This window comes from Hyalella azteca, unplaced genomic scaffold (genome assembly GCF_000764305.2).
Source record: "Hyalella azteca isolate HAZT.00-mixed unplaced genomic scaffold, Hazt_2.0.2 contig14010, whole genome shotgun sequence".
Taxonomy (NCBI): domain Eukaryota; kingdom Metazoa; phylum Arthropoda; class Malacostraca; order Amphipoda; family Hyalellidae; genus Hyalella; species Hyalella azteca.
The window spans coordinates 33,636-54,526 of NW_025943911.1; the positions used below are offsets into that span (position 1 = coordinate 33,636).

Consider the following 20,891-nt stretch of genomic DNA (forward strand, 5'->3'; position numbering starts at 1 on the left):
ATCGTTCACAAACCAAGACACACTGCGTAAAGTTACACTATATTTCCTGCCCGGCCCTCGATCAGTAGACTAACCGACATGAATTAAAGTTTTATTTGAATGAAGTGCCCACTACTCGTATAGAAATAACAGAAACGTGGGAAATTGTGGATTGTGAGAAATTAACTAAGATAATTAGAGTTTACCGCCGTGACTGAATGGATCTTTGCTGTCTGTAGGTGCGTGGAAGTCAATAATTCATAAACGAAAAAGATTTAATTATACATATTTTCGAATTGTATTCATTGCCTGTATTTTCTACTATAGCGAATTTTCTCGACATTTCTTTCATTCTTTGACATAGAAATTTTACAGTTTGTATTTTGACGTAATTCTTCAAATACTGGCATGATATTTTCAAATAATTTGCTAGATTTGAATCGGTCTTTGAAAAACGGGTATTCTATAGGGCCAGAAATTTTTGGTGACTCGTGCCTAACCTCAGCGTAAAAGTAAAGCCAAGACTCTTCAAATTCACTATGACTAAGAAATACGTCAAGAATCTGGTGTGGATGCTAGTGGTCTCTTCGCTGACATTGAAGAGCAGCGGCTTCGTGCACAACAAAAGGAAGACAGCGCTGCTGCCAGGCGACATCCTCATCGGTGCTCTAGTGCCACTACACTATCCACCAGTGGAGCTGGTCAGAGCGCAGACTTGCGGAGAGGTGAGTGTCTTCAATTAGTGTTCCAAAGAGACAGGCCAAGAAAATTAATTAACAGACTTGCGTCTTAGATAATGAGCGATGAGACCCAATCCTAAGTCTAGCAGAAATCAAATAATATTTTAAACGAGCTAATTAACCTTCGAGCGGTGGGTTTTAAATATAAACCTCAAAAGCGGCAAAACAATAACATTAAAAATAACAAAATTAAATAAAGCGGCCTCAATTTCATGAAGAGAAGTGATTCACTCTAAAATGAAGCTAAAATAAAAAATTATACCATTACGCATCTTAATGATCACTTAATTTCATTTGAAAGTGGTGTTCATGGCATTGCACAGCAAGCCACTCATCAACGCGTACGTGTAAAGTATAAAAATTGGCACTTACATCTCTTCTCGTCTTCTAAAAATTGTAATGTTCACTGGCAAATTAAGTCTACTTATAAAAACCGCTGAGAAAAATAGCTCCCATGAAAATCAAATAATTTACACGAGTATGGAATCCAAGAGAATCATATATAACAAGAAATAGTCCCTAATATTCAATATTTTCTTTTGAAAAGGTCAAAAGATTATCCAAAAGCTATAAATTAATACTTTTTAAGTTTATTTTTAAGACTTAATAGACTATACTTTGTATCGACGCGTGAAAACATTCCACTACTGTGTTAAAATTTCTTGCACAATACCTTCATCTTAATTCAACAATTGCTACTTCAACACAGTAAACGGGATTTTAAATAATTTTTTAAAATGCATAATTACTTAAATGTATTAAAACATGTTGAAATTAAAATTTCGTCGAATACACCCACAGTTTGTTCATTTTCGTTGAATCATCGGGCCGAGTTGGAGGGGAGCATGTACACCTAAAAAAACTTTTTTATTTACAGACGCATCACTTTGAAACTTGGTACACCATATGTAAAATAGAAATTTAAGACTTATTTGTTCATGTAAATTTTTCAAATGAAAATAAAAGAAAACGTGAGAGCATGGAAACAGCGAAAAAAAGCGTACTGTATCTCCTCATTCAATTAACGTGCTACATCATCGAGAGAAATATCATTCGATTCGCAAAGACCATATCTAGCGGTTATCCTGTCATTTTTTCCAAAAATTTTTTAGTTTTTTTTTTATTTCTGTCGACTTTGGCCTCCACCCCCATTTTTCAATCTATAATACAAACAAAAAGGGCAGAAAAAGTGACAGGATGATCGCTAGAGAGAATGATCATTTTTAATTAAATACATCATTATAAAATTATTAAAAACTGTTTATTTCATGAGTTTCGAAAATCTTTCTCGAAAAACCGAAAAGAGCTAGAGCCCTGGGGTCTTCTTCATTCAATGCGAAATGGTTCTCTCTAAAAATGAGAATAAAAAAAACTTAAAGGGTGCTCCCTTTAAAGGGTGTTTCTTGACACCTCTTGTATAATCTAACCACAGTCCGCCTGCACAAAAAAATTTCATAAAATAATTAAGTTAAGAAAATTCCACACAAATCGCCATCTACGTATTCATCGAAAAAGTTTTGGAGTTCAGCTCTATAATCAGCTTAAAATACCTTGAATACTTGACAAATTAATTATCACAACTGAATCAATTATATTAGGCCAACTGCGTTGGCACGCGTATTTACAAAACAACTTACGTTAAATTCATAAATTGCGATTGAGCCACGTACAAACTGCCAATTATTCATTTTTCCTATTTTCACTGAGACCAAATAGCCAATTTTATCAATGCACTTTATTTCCTACAAGATTCGAGAGCACTACGGCATCCAGCGCGTCGAGGCCGCGTTCCTCGCGGTTGACGAGATCAACCGCAACCCCGACCTGCTGCCCAACATCACCCTGGGACTCGAGATCAGGGACACCTGCTGGTGCTCTTCCATCGCCCTCGAGCAGAGCTTGGGTCAGTTACCCCTGCAGTCAACTGCAGTGGCCATTTGTTTCAGTTGGGCACTAGAGTATGAAGGGCTACAAAGGTTTTAAATTAAATAGTGACAATTTCAGTTGGGCACTATAGTATGAAGTGATGCGAAGGTCTTAAAGAGTGATAATATGTTTCAGTTGGGCACTATAGCATGAAGTGATACGAAGGTTTAAGAGTGACAATATGTTTCAGTTGGGCACTATAGTATGAAGTGATGTGAAGGTTTGAAAGAGTGATAATATGTTTCAGTTGGGCAGTATAGTATGAAGTGATACGATTGTTTTAAAGAGTGACAATTTTTTCAGTTGGGCACTATAGTATGAAGCGATACGAAGGTCTTAATGAGTGACCATTAGTTTCAGTTGGGCATTATTGTATGAAGCGATACGAAGGTTTTAAAGATTGACCATTTGTTTCAGTTGGGCACTATATAGTATGAAGCGATACGAAGGTTTTAATGAGTGACCATTAGTTTTAGTTGGGCATTATAGTATGAAGTGATACGAAGGTTTTAAAGAGTGATAATATGTTTCAGTTGGGCACTATAGCATGAAGTGATACGAAGGTGTAAGAGTGACAATATGTTTCAGTTGGGCACTATAGTATGAAGTGATGTGAAGGTTTGAAAGAGTGACTATTTGTTTCAGTTGGGCATTACAGTATGAAGTGATACGAAGGTTTTAAAGAGTGACCATTTGTTTCAGTTGGGCACTATAGCATGAAGTGATACGAAGGTTTAAAGAGTGACAATATGTTTCAGTTGGGCACTATAGTATGAAGTGATGTGAAGGTTTGAAAGAGTGACTATTTGTTTCAGTTGGGAATTACAGTATGAAGTGATACGAAGGTTTTAAAGAGTGACCATTTGTTTCAGTTGGGCACTATATTATGAAGCGATACGAAGGTTTTAAAGAGTGACCATTTGTTTCAGTTGGGCACTATAGTATGAAGTGGTACGAAGGTTTTACAGACTGACCATTTGTTTCAGTTGGGCACTATAGTATGAAGTGATACGAAGGTTTTAAACACATTAGAAACTTGATTCCAGAGATAAATTCCGTTTCACAATTTTTAAATTAATGTCATATATAATATCAATTGAATAAATAATAACAAGCTCAAAATTCTTGTAATCAGTTACATGTTGACTACATTCATTCCGCATGCACAGTTAATATACGATCTCCCTCAGTAAGGTTTGATGTTTTTCTCTGCACCAGCAGTCGTAATTCTATAAATTAATAAACATTTATGATTGCAATGCCCTCAAATGATTCTTATCGATATCGTCCTCTCCAGAATTCATCCGCGATGCCTTATCAGACTCGGACAGCAACGAAGGCGGCGGCGGGCTCGACGACTCCAGGGACTTCATCCGCCCGAACCGCACGAAAAACATCGTCGGGGTCGTCGGCCCGGGGTCTTCCGACGCGACGATACAGGTTTGAGGCTCCAAAATTTTTATTTTATGGCACCTGAGAGCATTCGCGTTCTGATAAATTTAGAGAACACTTCTTGAATTTAGAAATAACTGGTTTTGCGTTTTGCTTTCACGTTTGGTTTTCCTCAACAGAATAAGAAATAATGTATGTTGATTATTATGAATAGATTGTTTTGTTTTGCAATTAATGTACTGATAGAAGATACTCTGTTTCGTTAAGAAGCATTCCGGTGTATTTTGATTTCGAAATATTTCTTCTAACTTTGCTATATTGGATTAATAATTATTATTCCAGCATAAAAATAGCATTTTTTACCAAGAGAATTATTGTGCTTGCAGGTTCAAAATCTACTAAAGTTATTCAATATCCCGCAAGTTGGCTACTCGGCGACTTCTTTGGATTTGAGCGATAAAACTCGATTTTCCGATTTCCTGCGAGTGGTTCCATCGGATTACTACCAAGCCCAGGTCATGGTTGACATCGTTCGCTATTACAACTGGACATACGTCTCGACGGTTTACACTGATGGTGAGCACTAGTTATCTTCTGTTCACTTATCGTTCACTATTACAACTGGACATACGTCTCGACGGTCTACACTGATGGTGAGCGATAGTTATCTTCTGTTCACTTATTGTTCACCATGACAACTGGACATACGTCTCGACGGTCTACACTGATGGTGAGCGATAGTTATCTTCTGTTCACTAATCGTTCACCATGACAACTGGACGTATGTCTCGGCGGTCTACACTGATGGTGAGCACTAGTTATCATCTGTTCACTAATCATTCACCATGACAACTGGACATATGTCTCGACGGTCTACACTGATAGGGAGCTCGCTATGTTATTTCGGACTCCACTCTACTCACCTCGGCCAATAACGTTTGTGATTGCATTGCCCATAATTGACTTAATTGTTTTCTATCGGCCCAAATCATTTGTTCTTGATTAAGAATAATGCCAAGTAGGATACATAGAATTTCCGCATAAAAATATACTGCTTTAAAAATAACTAGCTGAACAAAAAACGCGTGAGCTTGTCTACCTCAAACACTAATATTTTTTTTAATTTTCCCAAGGGATTAAAATTAAAAACAAAAAATATATCGGACCATTATCGTGATAATAATGTTATCTTATAGGTTTGCTCAAATTTACTTCAATATATTCTTTAAAAATCTTCAGCAAGGTTAAGCCGCTGTTGAAATTATTTTGAAACAGAGCTGTTTTTGGGAAAATAAACAACACCATGACAGTACTTGATTCCTTATGAAACTTGGCTTAATGGTAGTAGTAATCCAAGTAATTATGAATTGATCTATAAACAAAGCCCACAAGCCCCATCGATTCTTTTGCTAATTTGTCAGAAATTATGGTAAGAGTTTACTTCGTTAGCCCTCATGTTTGTTTGTTAAGTATCGTTTATTTTTATCGTATTCTATCGCGCCGATTTTTTTTATTCCTATTTTGAGTTGAACTGATGATTTTAATATTTAAAATCTACATGTGTTCGTGTGAGAACCATACTGCTAACTCGCTAGTTACGTATAAAGGAACTAGTAAATATAATTGCTACAGGCTCTTTTTCTATTCGTGAACTTATGCAAATGAAACCACGACGCTCATATCAGTCAAGGTGTGCGCAAATAATATTCGCTACAATACTGTTTGTCATTTATTATGTCTTCCTTGCTAGAAGATGCTCATATTTTTACATTAAGGACGTTTTGCTCTTGAATTTAAATGATCGCTTCTAAAGAATTTCGAAAGAAATTTCGAATTTTCACCACAAAATTTCCATAATTTTAAACTGCTCAAGAATATCGTTAATTTTGCCGTTAATTGCCTGATTTCTCATGCCCGCAGACAACTACGGGCAGAGAGGCATGGCAGCGTTCAATGCACTTGCTGAAGTATCGAACATATGCATAGCTGAAGAAGAAAAAGTGGCTTATAATGCCGACGATCCTGCCTTTGATAACGTGAGTTAACCATTCGGCAACTTTGCATACTATCATCTTCACATATTCACTGTATTCCAATAATATGTAACCATTTATTAAAACTAATTACTTCATGTTTGCCCAATTTGTGGAGAAGTCATTCATTCGTTCAGTCATTGACCGCCTTAAAATATGTGCCTATTCGGAAGCTCTTAACAATTTACTACGTAAATCATATTTTAGAATGTACTGCAGCTTATCTTTGTAACAATTATTCTCTTGTTTCCAAGGTCATTAAAAACCTAATTAAAGCGGAACGAGCAAACGTCGTGGTCTGCTTCTGTGATGGCATGACCGTGAGAAATCTCCACCGGGCAGCTCAGCGGTATAACGTGGCGTCGAGATTCCTCTTCATTGGAAGGTCAGTGTATTGGGTGAATATGATTTTGCTTACTGAAGACTTCACGTCAGACTTCAGTCTTCACTTCAAGACTTGGACTGACTTCACTCTGACACTTCAAGTTACACTGAGGTCTTCAGTCTGTCACTCTCCAAGTTTATTTTATTGTTTTTACATGATTCGAGCGTTCCTGATTGAATCGCAAATCAAAGGTTCTGCTTTTCGAGAGCATGATCTCCCTCCTGGATGATGTATCACTCTGTCTCACTTAACGACGTCCTCTTTCAATTATTGAACGAAATTTCAATTATTGCGCGCCGTATTATTAAACAGAAACTCAGAATCGGATCTGTAAACAACAACTGAGCAAATTTACGCTGTGAGTCCGGCATTCTTTTCCGATGTCTGTTCTTTGATCTTAATTTTTTAATGAGTCGATGCATCTACTCCTCTCAATAAAATATTAATATTTGTGACTATTATTTCAAAACCTCAGTTCATTGTCAAGTGACTAAGTTCTATGGTTCGAAAAAGTCGTAGTTAGACATGTTATTCTGTCTAATTAATTTCTTCAAATATTTAGTTTTATAAATAATCTTCCTCATTTTCAGTGATGGCTGGGCAGACCGGACTGACGTTGTCGACGGGCTTGAAGAAATTTTCACTGGCGGAATTTCAGTCAGGATCAAAAAGCCGTATTTAATGGACTTTGATAAATACTATTTTGCCTTGAAACCCATGCAAAACTCGAGGAACCCTTGGTTCGAAGAATTCTGGCAGCACAAATTTAACTGCTCACTCCCGGTCAAGGAGACATTAGCAGGCTTGCCGCCGTGCACTGGTGAGTCCCTGTCATAGCGTTACTAAAACAATATTTCGCATAAAGATTGAAAGTGTAGTTATTATGGCGAAATTATTGATCGAGCATCGATTGGTTATCAATGGAAGTCATTGTACCAGGTAAATGGAATAGATGGAGCACCAATGAGGGATCCCGGAGTTTGTCGAGCTTTTGTATATGCTACTAATGTGACGTGCCTTTTCGAACATATTTTTGCACCCATACATAACTAATTACCTTTAAGTGAACACTTCTATCAGTGAAATTAAAGAAAACTTTTTATTAAAATATAAGAAACCGTGTGAGGTCTCGAACCTCCAATTACTATCCTATGATGTGCTCGATCTCCACTTAGCAACTGTACCCATGCACATTACACATTTTCTGAAAGAGGAGAAACCTACATATACCTCTTTCGCATCCATGGGCAATTTCGATGCTTGCATGTTACTCAACCAAAAATAAAGCTCGAACATTTTTAAATTGCCGAAATTTTCATAAATCGTCATGTCCCATTTCAATTTATTTCAATTGACAATTAAGAAAAATTTCCTTTTGAAGTCAGTGAATTTATACTGAATCATTCAGCATCATATTATTATTAACAACTGACAACTGAAGTTTCATATATTATTAAAAGTCAATGCGCTGCAATCAAATTCAAAATTAACTTATAAACAGTAGTTCAAGAGATGACCACTCGAAAAATTACAATTCACCATCAATAAATATTCCGTATAATCAACAATGGTGTATCAACTTGGACCTCTCTGATGTTGCGAGTGTTGGTCGAGCGTGGGCATGCAGAGGTGGCATTTTCAACAATATGCCAATAATGTTCACCGCCCAACACCAAATATGGATGCTTCATTCATTTCATATGTACACTTTATTTTCGTCCAATGTGTACTAAAAAAATGATAACTCAAATTTCAGAGCATATATAATGCATGTTTGCAATTTTGTTCTTGTGGTTTTATAGCGCAAAAACAAGGTCACGGTAGCTTGGGCGATCTTTTCGAGAATACGACAGCTTCTGGAGACTCTGGTCTTTTCAACTGTTTTTGCTTCGGAGTTTGTTATTAACTTGGAAACTTCTAACTTCTAAGCCCAGCGGCTTAGAATTACCACATTATTTATTGATTATTTTTATATTATATTATGAGCCGCCGGCTTTATGAATAAATGCGTTTATTGCATTTTTTTCTGTAATCTGGTAATAAAACTCTCATTCATTTTGGTAATAGAATTCACTCATTAAAATAAATCTATTACAATGCTTTCGACACAAAATCCAGTTGCTATCTTGCACCAAGCCTGAGCAAGAGATCCAATTTATTGCTATAGCTTGTTCACTTGTACGGGAAGATGACATTCACGACAAAGTTGTACATTACAGGCAACGAGAGTTTGTCCAATGGTTATTATCAAGATGCAATTCTGCCGTTCGTGATGAAGGCCGTCTACACCATGGCTCACGGTCTTCACAACCTGCAGCGTGCGGTGTGCGGTCCCTTTGAAGGCATCTGCCCTGACATGCTGCCCATCAACGGATCACAATTTATGGTAATGTAGTTAGTCCGAATGATAGATTGCGAAATAAATTTTTCCCGCCTCGAAGCACTTCGCACCACTCAGTTAGTACTAACATTGGGTCTCGCAATTCATGAAATGTTATTCTGTCCTCAGCGCATCGAAATTTAAAATTAAATACATTGTTTTGAGCCTCTTTACGTGAGTTTGTTGGTTATATCTTAACCAATCTTGTATTTACTTATCGAAGTTTGCTTGTGTTATTAACCGCAAATATGGCACCACATGTACCGGGGCCGTTCGAGTTCGTATCCGCGATTGTCTTAGTTAAGGGGTATACCCTAAACCTGGTCGAAATATTGTTCTCAGTTGGAAAAAAGTAGAGCAATACAAAACTGAGGAGACGATTTAATCAAAAATTTAAATGTAATCGGTCGTGATAAAGTAGTTCAAAAATTGCGGGAGCTAATAATTAAATGTAGTAATTCGCTTGGGTTCTCTACATCAGCTTTGGCACATCACAGGAGATAGATCACGAGTTCTTTATTACAGCAGCAATCATTATCTACAAATGAAACATGAATCAGAAGGATACTTCCGACGAGGATGAGATCGTAAAGTCAACTCTTAATATCTAAAATAACTCGTCCCTATTAAGTTCCGGTCCGCAATAAAGTTATACATCCGTAATGCCGGGATACCCGCTATTTTGTAGCATAAATGACTAAATGCTTACATTAAATAAACCAGTTTCCTTCAAAACCGGCAAGACAATTTGTTCGATTTTGACATGAGAGTCAAATGGCAGTTATAAGTATTTACTCAATTGTCGTCCAAGCTTTGCGTTCTCTTCCTGATCGTTATGCTTAATGAGGAATGACACCATATATCTTATATCATTGTTGCTGCACCAAGGGCTTAAACAAAGTTTTTCGAAAATTTCGCTGAGAGAAAACTGGTTCATACCCGAAGGGTTCTCATATTGCTACAATAACTTAAAGCATAGTGCAAGTCTCGTGCTTGTTTTGGAAAATTCAAAAATGAAGCACGGAAGTTCATACTCAAAAAATATTTCCACACCGTCTAATACGTGATGTCATGTTACTAACCTTACTGTGAAGTTTGATGATTGTTTTTCATAAGATTATAGTTCATGAATGAGTTGAACACATTAACTACGATGCGACACGTGAGAACCCGTAATCTTTTCAATCACCACTACGGTATGAAAAAACCCTCCAGAAAGATTCCAATGTGACATTATGAATTGTCAGAATTGAATTCATAAATCAATAAATTAATGTATCATTAATTTCCATTATGATGGTCCATATCTCAGCCACAGTTCAAATGGGTTATTTCTCGATGCAATAAAGCCAACTGAAATGTGATCTAAATTAAGCGATTTAAATTCAAACTATTCTAATTAAATTCAGTTTTTGGTTATTTACAGACTCACTTGATGAACGTAACATATCAATTCCTCAACGAGACGGTTTCGTTTGATTCTAACGGAGACCCCCCAGGCAGGTCAGTCTTTATTCATTTTTCGCTTCAATATTCATGACGCTTTGCACAATCAGATGACTTCCTAAAATAGTACATACAATATGTTATATTGGTTCATTATATGAATTAAACAAGAAGTACTCTGTTTGCTTGACAGAAGAAATTGAGTATCTCTCGTTTGGTTTACAGATACGAAATATTGAATTTCCAACGCTTCAACAACGGCTCGTACGGATACGTGAGGATCGGCACTTGGGATAACGGCTCTCTCGAAATGCAGCAAGAAACCGTCAAGTTCAACAGCCTCAACGGCCTACCACCAACGTCTGTGTGTTCCAGTCCTTGTGCCGCTGGTAAAGCCAAGGTGAACTGATTTTATTTATATTTCATATAATTTGTAGCATTATATCTGTCATATTTTAATCCTAGAAAAATTACAACGATCATCCGAGATTTCATCAGGTGAATGCATAATGGCTTGCAAAAAGTAGGCATAACTTTCAGTCAGAATCTTCTCAATTTTCAAGTTTTTCTAGATTAATTTCATAACCGTGTTGCTCTTAATTTGGCGATTCTGATCTAGGTCGTCACATCAGTAAAAACAACGATACTTTTACTTTAAGCTGTTGATTTTACCAAACTCGTGGAGAAATGAATTAAGCGTTTTTAACTAATGTTTGCTATTACCATTTTTTGAGGGGGGGGGGCGGAAAATGGGAGATGAGAGGGGGGCGGAAAAGATGTTCAAACGTCAAAGTCCCATCCGACTTGAAATTTATTTCATCATAAATTGCAACTTGTCTTAGTACATCTTTTATAACATGGCAGTTCTCTTTGAACGATGCATTACTTCAACTCATAGAGTCCTCTCAGGCCAGATGATACTCCATGCAATGTAGTCCCGAAACATAAACAATCAAACATCCACTCATTTCGCCATTAACCGACAATGAAGTCAAGACAGCAGCTAGCCGCTAGTCGAGCCTTCGACTGCTCATCTCATTAACTTTTTACGTGACGTTGAACCAACGCTACGAATTTAATCGAAGTAGATGAGCAGAAGACTAAGGCAGCAAACCAGACTCTTCTAAATTAGTCAAGTTTAAGTTTGATTCCGTTCAACAAGGCACGAAAAGGAAAAGAATCGGCGACAGGCCACACCAGGCCTACGCTTCAGCGCCGACATATCACTATGTTATGTTATGTTATGTTATTAGTCTAATTCGTCCTCCCAAGATGTTACTGCAATAGTCAGATGATCCATCATACGTTACGTGCCTCTGTGATTGTGATATATTTCGGGTGCAGAAAATATTTTGTGATATAAACATCAAGTTTATCAACATCTGAGTCCAAAAAGAGAATATGGAATTTGTAATCATAGACTAACATCATTATTACTCATCTTTGTCAACTTGTATTAGTCATCGTAACCTACATTGTATATCATACGGCTTCTTGAATTAATACATTGAACTGTAACGACATGTGTCCTTTGAAGACTCTTAGGGGTTAGGCCAGCATTTCAAGTCAACGCGAGGACACACGTTCACTTAAGTTCTTTTTGCGGGGCCGCGGTCGATGCGGCTGTAGTCCCGATCTTGTCGGACGTACCTCATTGTCATTGTTCTTCTAGCGTTCTTGTTTAGCTAGCGAATTTTTAGCGCATTTTCTAATTTGTGAAAAAATGCACTAGTGTGCTCGCCATGTCCGTCTGTCCGTCCGTCTGTCCGTCCGTGACTTCATGTTTTCGTCGACGGGAAAAATGCGCTCTCTGTCACTCACTGCAGTGAGGACTGAGTTATATTTTTTTAATTACTCAATGCATTGAACAAAATTATTACTACAACGTAAAGAACCACTTTGCTGATACAACGGTGTAAAGCAAACACTCGTACAGCACCAACTTTTTTAATCGCTAAAAGGTTACATTTGATTCCATGTTAATCAAGCAAGCAGACACGTTTTTAATATTCGGCTTTACCTAGGAACGTTCGCAGACACGCGATTTTCTATAAAGACAGCTTCCTCATTTTAATTTGTTATTCGTCGCAGTATTTCCCATCAATCGGAGAGAAGATCAAGACGTGCTGTTGGACGTGTCTCGAATGCGAAGACTCCGAGTATCTGTTCAATGAAACTACGTGCTCCGAGTGCCAGCCTTACTACTGGCCAAATGTCAACAAAACCGGTATGTTAATGGCCGGCATTACGCAAAATTATAACAGTACATACGCGTATAACAACATTAGGAACTATAACAACCAACCCTTTTGTTCACATTTGGTTATAAACATCCATTGCCCTGTACCGAAGAGTTATATATTGGCAGCAGACACGAAACCCTAGAGTATCCGAATAAAATTCAGCGAATTTAGAGAATACATAAAAGTTTATGGGTGGGTTTGATGATGGAAATAGATCACGACTAAACACTGACCTCGAAGCTTGGCTAGCGTATGATCGGCGCCCCAGTTGTTCAGTGCGTTTTCGTAAGACCTTGAACGACCGGCATGATGCTCTGCACTTGCATCGGTGATATAGACTGTCAGATGCGGACAGAATGTTAATTTAAGCCGCCGAGAGCTGATGCAAGGGAATTGTGTTCGGTTTAGAAATTATGGTTTTTTTCTGGAGGACTATCAAAGAATAGTAGGTAAGAATCAGATAGTGGGTAAGAAAGTATACCAAACGAATGATCAGAATATTTTAAAAAAGTTTGGAAGAATTTAACACGACTAAACTTCACTCATAGTTCACTTCGCAATCTTTGTGATAGTAAGCAAGGACTATCAGTCCATTAATGTTTTATGACTGATCACTTGAATAATATACTAATTACCATACATTGGTTAACCTGCAGGCTGCGACGAGATCATGGTTGAGCATCCCTCTTGGGATGACGACCAGGTCATTGTTGGCTTGGTTTTGGCTGCGCTGGGATTTTTGACGACCGTTTTCACGATGGCTGTCTTTATCTGCTACAACCACACTCCAGTCGTCAAGGTAGCATGACGAATTTAACCTTATTTGTCATGTTGTGTTAAATATTCTACTTTAACTGGACCAGAACGGTCTTTCAACTTTAGTGCAGTTGGTAACCGATTTAAGAAAGTTTTGGGTGACAAATTTGGAGGTTGGAAAGGTCCAGAGAAATTGAGTAAGCAAACGCAGGATGAATTAATTGTGAATGAATGATTGACGCAGATTGAATGAAAAATTTATTATTGTAGGTAAATAATAAGAGGGCCAGGAAATACAGACTGGGCAGCGTACGTAAGACGTCGAGTCGAAACAAGCGAACCACATGTAAAATACAGGAAAGGAATATGTGAGATGTTCTTCATGTATGGGCGAGACCTGTAAAACCTTCTACATTAGTTGAATGCAATGCTAAATTACTCGCAGGATATACCTACTATATATTGGTATTCGCTGGTCCCTGAATCAATTATTCAAAATGAACCGAAGGATCAGGAAACCAATTTATTAAGATGCTAGCTACGGTGCGATATGAATAAGAAAACACTTACGATATGTACGATATGAATAAGAAAACATTTAGTACATACATGGATTGCGTACTATACAAGAATCGCTCTTTCAATTTGATATTCATTAGTTACGCAAAACAGAATAATTGTTGTCCAACAATTTACTATTTAGAAATTTACTATTGGGATTTTATATTAAATTCACTAATCAACAAAGATGATTCCTCAAGGATTTGAGATTTAATCCACTAACATTTAGCTACTGACAATTTCTCTCATAAAATCCTACAATAGTTTCACTGAAAACTCCCCTCTAGACAAAGAATGTCATATGATTTACTGACTGAATATTTTTGTACTTATTTAAACAGTGAAATTGATGAAATCCGAAATAAGCAGGCAAATTTGGGTTAATAAAGTTACATATAGTCACTGAGATTTATGATCACCGAGTTTGAAGGTTTCATAAAATTAATTACGAAATTCACGAGTGAGAACAGCGCGAGACATAAATTCGAGTCACTTCGATTTAATACTTAAACTTCATTTGGTTTCACTAAACAGGGTCAAATTTTACTCACATAACTAGCCCTTAAGGCTAAGGTTGGTCAACGTACCATTCCTGAGCAGGATCTAATTTATTATTAGCGTATCTTGAACGTTTGATTTTATAGTACAACATGAATATACCTCTACTATACATGCATACACAATTTGTGAATTTAAAACTCACCCAGCGGTTAGGAATTTTACTAAGACACAGAAGCGAAAACGTAACCCGTTTTTGTAATAAAATTAAAAGTCGAGTGGTGCGTCTGAGCCACAAGCTTTGTTGAAAATTTGATGCTACACTCTCGAGCTATCGTGAATTACAGAATACAATAATTTGTTATTACAAGTGCTTAAACTATTATTAGATATTATTAATATCTGATAATTGTTTATCAACCAAAATTATCAGATATTATTAATATTAAGACTGGCCATGATTAACTGGCTTACAATTCTGATTACATTCACTTTTACTTTAGACTATTTGACTTGTCCATTGCCGGTGGTTTACAGGTGACTTACATTATTAAGGCATTAAAGTCTATAAAAAATACTGTCATTCTAATAATACTAGTGAATCACTACACATCACACTAATCGCGGTTGGTCATATTAATACACCCATCAATTAACCGGATGCTAATAATTATTACAGAAGCTCTCAAATTGTCTATTGTTCAGATATATAGGGTAGATGAGAATATAAAAAAACAATAACGAAACATTTCTAAGTATTACATTGAAATTTTTTCTACATTTACTATTAATTGATGTCAGATTGGAACCAAGTATTGGCCAACATTGCTTCTTGTGTGAAACCTGTCTGTATCAGTCACTTGCTCCACTGAACCCAAATGATGTACTCGTGTGTTCTCGTCAGGCATCGACGCGCGAGCTGTCGTACATAATTTTGGTGGGCATGATGATGTCGTACTGCTCATCCATCGCATTCCTGGCCAAGCCGTCGACGACCTCTTGCATCTTGGCTCGCCTCCTGCCCGGCCTTTCGTTCTCCATGATCTACGCGGCGTTAGTGACAAAAACCAACAGAATTGCTCGCATTTTTGCCGACAGCAAGAAGTTTATGGTCCATAAATCGAGATTTGTGTCAGCCGTTGCCCAAGTACGTTATTATTGTGTTTTTTTTTCGCGTCGAACATCAAGTTTTGTGAGATATCTTCTCACAACGGCTTGTGTCTGGACCTGAATGTCTATAGTTAGTTTATTTTCTGGTTAGCATTCAAATATGGCTTGTTTCAATTGAAAACCACGCTGGACAGTCATATTTAAAGAGAACATAATTACCACAAAGCGTTACAGTTTCCGACTTGCAGGTGGTGATAACACTCATCTTGATCTCCGTCGAAATCTTCATCATCGCCGCTATGTTTATTTTGGAGCCTCCTGGGACCGTGCGACAACAAGTGCGCGATCGGGTAAGCAGAACGAACCTTGATTAAACATTTATGTCTATTTAATTTACGTTTAGACAGAATACTGGTTTAATTTATGAATATTGCGTGCTTCTAACTAATGATGACCGAAAGCATACGAACTTGTGTCGTCGAATGCGAACGTCTTGCGTTGACTCGCCTCTAAAACGAGAATTCTATTCCATTGAATATCTTGCTAACAAAATTTTGTATTTAGCACAAATAATAATCAAAGCAATTTCATTGGTCCGGGTTAATTTATTGGTTTGTGCTATGAGTTGTTTTTATTGATATTTTCTATTACTGTAAATTCTGTTGTTACTTACTCGTTATTTTCTTATGAGAGGTGATTCTGGATCTAAATTTTCTTGTTACTTACTCGTTGTTCTGGAATGAAAGGTGACGCTGGAATGCAACACGTCCACTCTAAGCATCACGGCTCCTCTGGCCTGGGACTTCATTCTTGTGATGATGTGCACGCTTTACGCCGTCAAGACCCGAAACTTGCCTGAGAATTTCAATGAAGCAAAGTTCATTGGTTTCTCCATGTACACGACTTGCGTGATATGGGTGAGTGCCTTCGTCATACTGCGTCATTTTTCTATGTTGAAGTTTATTATAATACAAACATGAGAATTGTACACAAGCTAGCTAAATACATTTGGGCCCCCTCCCGTGCGAAAAGTGAATGAAATGGTGAGCACAGAATGAATTATTCATGCGTTGAAGAAGAAAATGCGATAACATTTTTAATTTTTTCCTAATTTTATACCTTCATTATTATATTTTTCATCTAACGAAGGATCCTGTTTCGTCCACACCGATTAACATCAACAACATGTAATTTCTGAAAATTAATTGATCCTTTAAAATACCCAGTCATCTAGCTAACCCATTTTGCACATTGATGATTCGACAGTTCGTTATCAAGTAATGCACTAACTCGTTTTCTTAAGAATTTCTTTATCACACTTTCCAGAGCACCTTATAACTCAAGACGTTTTAAACTTTTCTGTATGACCTTAGATGCCCCGTTTCAGCTGGAGCATAGAGAATAAGTTGGCCCTGACACCACAAATATGTGGATTAAGTTTAACTGTAACCTAGTGACTGCAAAATCCGGCGTCAATTTCTGCTAGCAAATTACATTGCATATTCACGTCATCTAAAGTGTGTTCCTTCTCTAATAATAGAAAAAATACTCCATCCAAATTTGATATGAACTTCTCTCATTTGAATATTTTAATTTGCTTGTGACCTGCAACCATATAAATGTAGTTTAAACTATTTATATAACCTGTAAGGAAAATTCAACGGTAATTTTCCTATTCTAAGGAGGTAGCGTCTTGTCATCACGACGCATAGCAGTCAATATGTAAGAAACAAACGAATGGTTTTCTCTAATTCATTTTCTCAGTAAGAGGCTATCAGATCGAACGCCTTCTCGACTATCAATTATTATATGATTAGATATTCGAAGAATAATTGAGTTGAATTATTCTGATTTTGAAAGCAAAACTCTGACGAAAAAACTCTGTTATCAATCTTTTTGAATTTATCAAAATTCCACGTCTTCTAAGCTAAGTGAACGTTTCATCGTATGTCAGAGTGTGAACGTTTCAAAATATATTAATTTCATTTTGTCTTGAATTTCGAAATAAGGAATTTTTAAGACAAAGCAAATGTATCTATGCAAAGAAACTGTGGTGAGAAACTGATGGTAATGAAATTGATTCAGCTTATAATCCTCGTCGTATTGGATGTTGTGCTAATTGCAATAATAAATATGTCAGCTATCGGCTCTCATCAAATAAGAACTGAAAAAAGGATTAATCATGTTAAAATGCCATGAGATGATAGTTGAGAAATAAAAGGTAATCTTATCCAGGGCTGCCATTAGCATCTGTATGAGTAAAATCTGATTTGTGAAAACTATTCCAGTTTTGTTCAATGTAGTAATGGTTGTTTTCATCTGATTTGCATTAGGAAATATAATTTATTCTTTGTACTAATATATGTCCTCATTTTGTGGCCTCCCTCTAATGTTAAGACTAAAGAAATGGAATTTAGTTATTTCGGAGAATTTAGTTATTCTAGTAAAACCTTTATTCGTAGCAATCCTTTTAACTAAACCTAGTGAGATCCCACATTTTGATCAAATTCTACTTGTGCATAACGAATGAATTTATTGTTGTTTAATTCAAAGCTAGCGTGGGTTTCGATCTACTTCGGCAGCAACCACAAGATTATCTGCATGAGCGTCTGTACGTCGCTTAGTGCACTCGTCACTCTCATCCTACTATTCTTCCCCAAGATTTACATTATAATATTTAGGTGAGAATTCCTTATTTCTTACAAGATGCCACAAATTTCTGGTTACATTAGTCTCTTGCAACTATACCCAATTGTCCGTATAATTTAAATCCGTTACTGTTGTATCACTTTAAACACAATGAAGCAGTGAGCAGTCATCTGAATGAATTTTTCAGTTCCGCTATTTTTATGTACTCATTCTGTACTCATTTATAACAACTCTGCAGGCCGCAGCGCAACATTAGACCAGTAACGTTTAAGGAGGTCCGTGTCCATATTGGTTCAAATAAATCCTTAGGGGAAGTGGACACAAATGTACCTAAGAAACCAGCTGGGTGAGTACACGTTAATCTGTTTCAATCTTTTTACGAGCAATTACATTTTCAATTTGTCCTAAATTTCAGTTATTAGTCACTTAGCTACATCCCACGATATTAATGCTGCAGGATTTACACTGTAACTCGAATATTTAGCAGCACATGCTATGGCATGGCACACGTTTTTTACCTCCCAGCCTCCATGTGTGCCATACAGTTAAAAATAATTACTTATAAATAAATGACTGATTGCTTTTTCACGTCACAATTTCCACTATTTAGTTGATTTATCCTCAAAGAGTATAACTATCGTGATTCCATGTGTGCACAACAGTTAAAAATGATTAGTTATAAATAAATTATTTATTGTTTTTTTTCATTTCATATTTTCCACAATTTTTTTTAGTTGATTTATCCTCAAAGAGTATAACAATCGTGAAACTGATGTAGGTACGTGGAGTGAATAAAATGAATACAAGTAAATATTAACACCTGTTTTTAATGTTAACCATGATCCTGCAGGAGTTTCAAAATAGTAGCGACAATCTTGAACGCGGGACACTTACTGCTGCAGCCAATCCTGACGCGCGTCAAGAGCGCGCTGCACACTCCAGTCTCAGGTCCCAACGCCGGGCGACTGCATCCCGACTTCGTCCCTTCGCTGAAAGCGGCACTCAAACCTGAGGTGCCCGAAAGATACTGACTGAAAATCCAAGGCCTCGGCCACATCACTGAGTGAAGCTCCAAAGCCGCGGACACAACATTGACTGAAACTCCAAGGCCGCGGCCACATCATTGCAACTGCCGGCGCGAGGCTGAAGCTCCGAGGCCGCGGCCACTCTGAAACTAATCGGTGCGTAGAAACTACGCACCAAAGTGACTATCCCGGCTTGTCCCAAAACGAGTTGCCGAAGGCGTCTAAAACGCCCCTCAGCCAGCCGTAGCGCGTAATTAAAAGCTACTTTTAGCGCTCAGTGAGAAAGAGAAAGCCTCAGTGAACTTACCGCCGACGCTTCTATGCCCATCATTGTAACTGCCGGCGCGAGGCTGAAGCTACGAGGCCGCGGCCACATCATTGCAACTACCGGCGCCATGCAGGCTGAAGCTCCAAGGCCGCGGCCACATCATTGCAACTGCCGGCGCGAGGCTAAAGCTCCGAGGCCGCGGCCACATCATTGTAACTGCCGGCGCGAGGCTGAAGCTACGAGGCCGCGGCCACAGCATTGCAACTACCGGCGCCATGCAGGCTGAAGCTCCAAGGCCGCGGCCACATCATTGCAACTGCCGGCGCGAGGCTAAAGCTCCGAGGCCGTGGCCACATCATTGCAACTGCCGGCGCGAGGCTAAAGCTCCGAGGCCGCGGCCACATCATTGCAACTGCCGGCGCGAGGCTAAAGCTCCGAGGCCGACGAGGCTGAAGCTCCAAGGCCGCGGCCACATCATTGCAACTGCTGGCGCGAGGCTGAAGCTCCAAGGCCGCGGCCACATCATTGCAACTGCTGGCGCGAGGCTGAAGCTCCGAGGCCGCGGCCACATCATTGCAATTACCGGCGCGGGCTTCTTCTACTGATCAAAAGCCGGTAGCTACCAAATTCCATTTGTTCAGCTGCGTTCAATGTTTTGTTTATATAGAATTATTATATTAAAACACGTATCCAAAGCAATAGTAAAATAGAGCCATTGCAAACTTCAACTGCTATCATAAGGTGCGATTGCCTGCATTCTTGTCGGAACATGATTTTTGAGTCGAGAACATTTTGAGCTTCCAAAAGAAGTTCAAGGCAGGCTGTTTCAGTCAATTATTACTTAAATAGAAAAATTTAAAGGTTTACAAATTTTTCTTTTGAGTTGAGTATGACCAAAAGTTTTAAACTTCCTTAGTCTGACGGATTAACGCGAAATTTGTTATGTCCGAGCTCCCGTATATACGTTCTTCCGTTTTTAGCGGCCAACTTCTAGTTTTTTCACCAAATCGCGGTAGATGAACCGAAAAACGTGCTCGGATTATGTCACTCCCATCTTAATTCCAAATGACTGCAATGTATCCAAGCGTTTCCAAGCCCTCGCAACATCGTTTAAAAAAAACGTAAGCGATTACAAAGGATTTTTAGATAATTGACCGAAATGCTCGAGCGTTACAAAAATCCGTGTTATTATAACCTGAATAATATTTTCTCCGTAATAATTTTTTTTACCAATGTAGATTAGAAAATAGTTTTAAGCGATAATTTTCAAATTGTATGTAATGAAGAAGAATTACATCCTTTGTCAACATATGCGCAATATTGCTTTGTTGAGCAGATATTGTAGGTGCCATCATCACGTCATAATATATACATATATAATATATATATATATATATCCTGGGATATATATAATATATAATATATATCCAAGTGAGATTCCCGATATGAACGAGTTTTCAAGCTAGTCGACGTAGCGTTTCATGTTTACCCTGCTGTGAT

General features: G+C 37.8%; 1 protein-coding gene across 1 annotated transcript; it reads left to right on the forward strand.

Annotated features, from left to right (window-relative positions):
- The first annotated feature begins 419 nt into the window (after positions 1-419).
- On the forward strand, positions 420-19,594 carry LOC108680921 (metabotropic glutamate receptor 5-like). Its single transcript, XM_018169855.2, has 18 exons — positions 420-704; positions 2,469-2,622; positions 3,943-4,085; positions 4,424-4,613; positions 5,958-6,073; positions 6,325-6,455; positions 7,046-7,275; positions 8,675-8,841; positions 10,262-10,338; positions 10,507-10,681; positions 12,373-12,508; positions 13,181-13,323; positions 15,244-15,486; positions 15,698-15,799; positions 16,196-16,366; positions 18,003-18,130; positions 18,337-18,444; positions 18,949-19,594. The coding sequence occupies exons 1-18, from the start codon at positions 519-521 to the stop codon at positions 19,127-19,129; spliced, it is 2,781 nt and encodes a 926-aa protein (XP_018025344.1). The 5' UTR covers positions 420-518; the 3' UTR covers positions 19,130-19,594.
- The last annotated feature ends 1,297 nt before the right edge of the window (positions 19,595-20,891 follow it).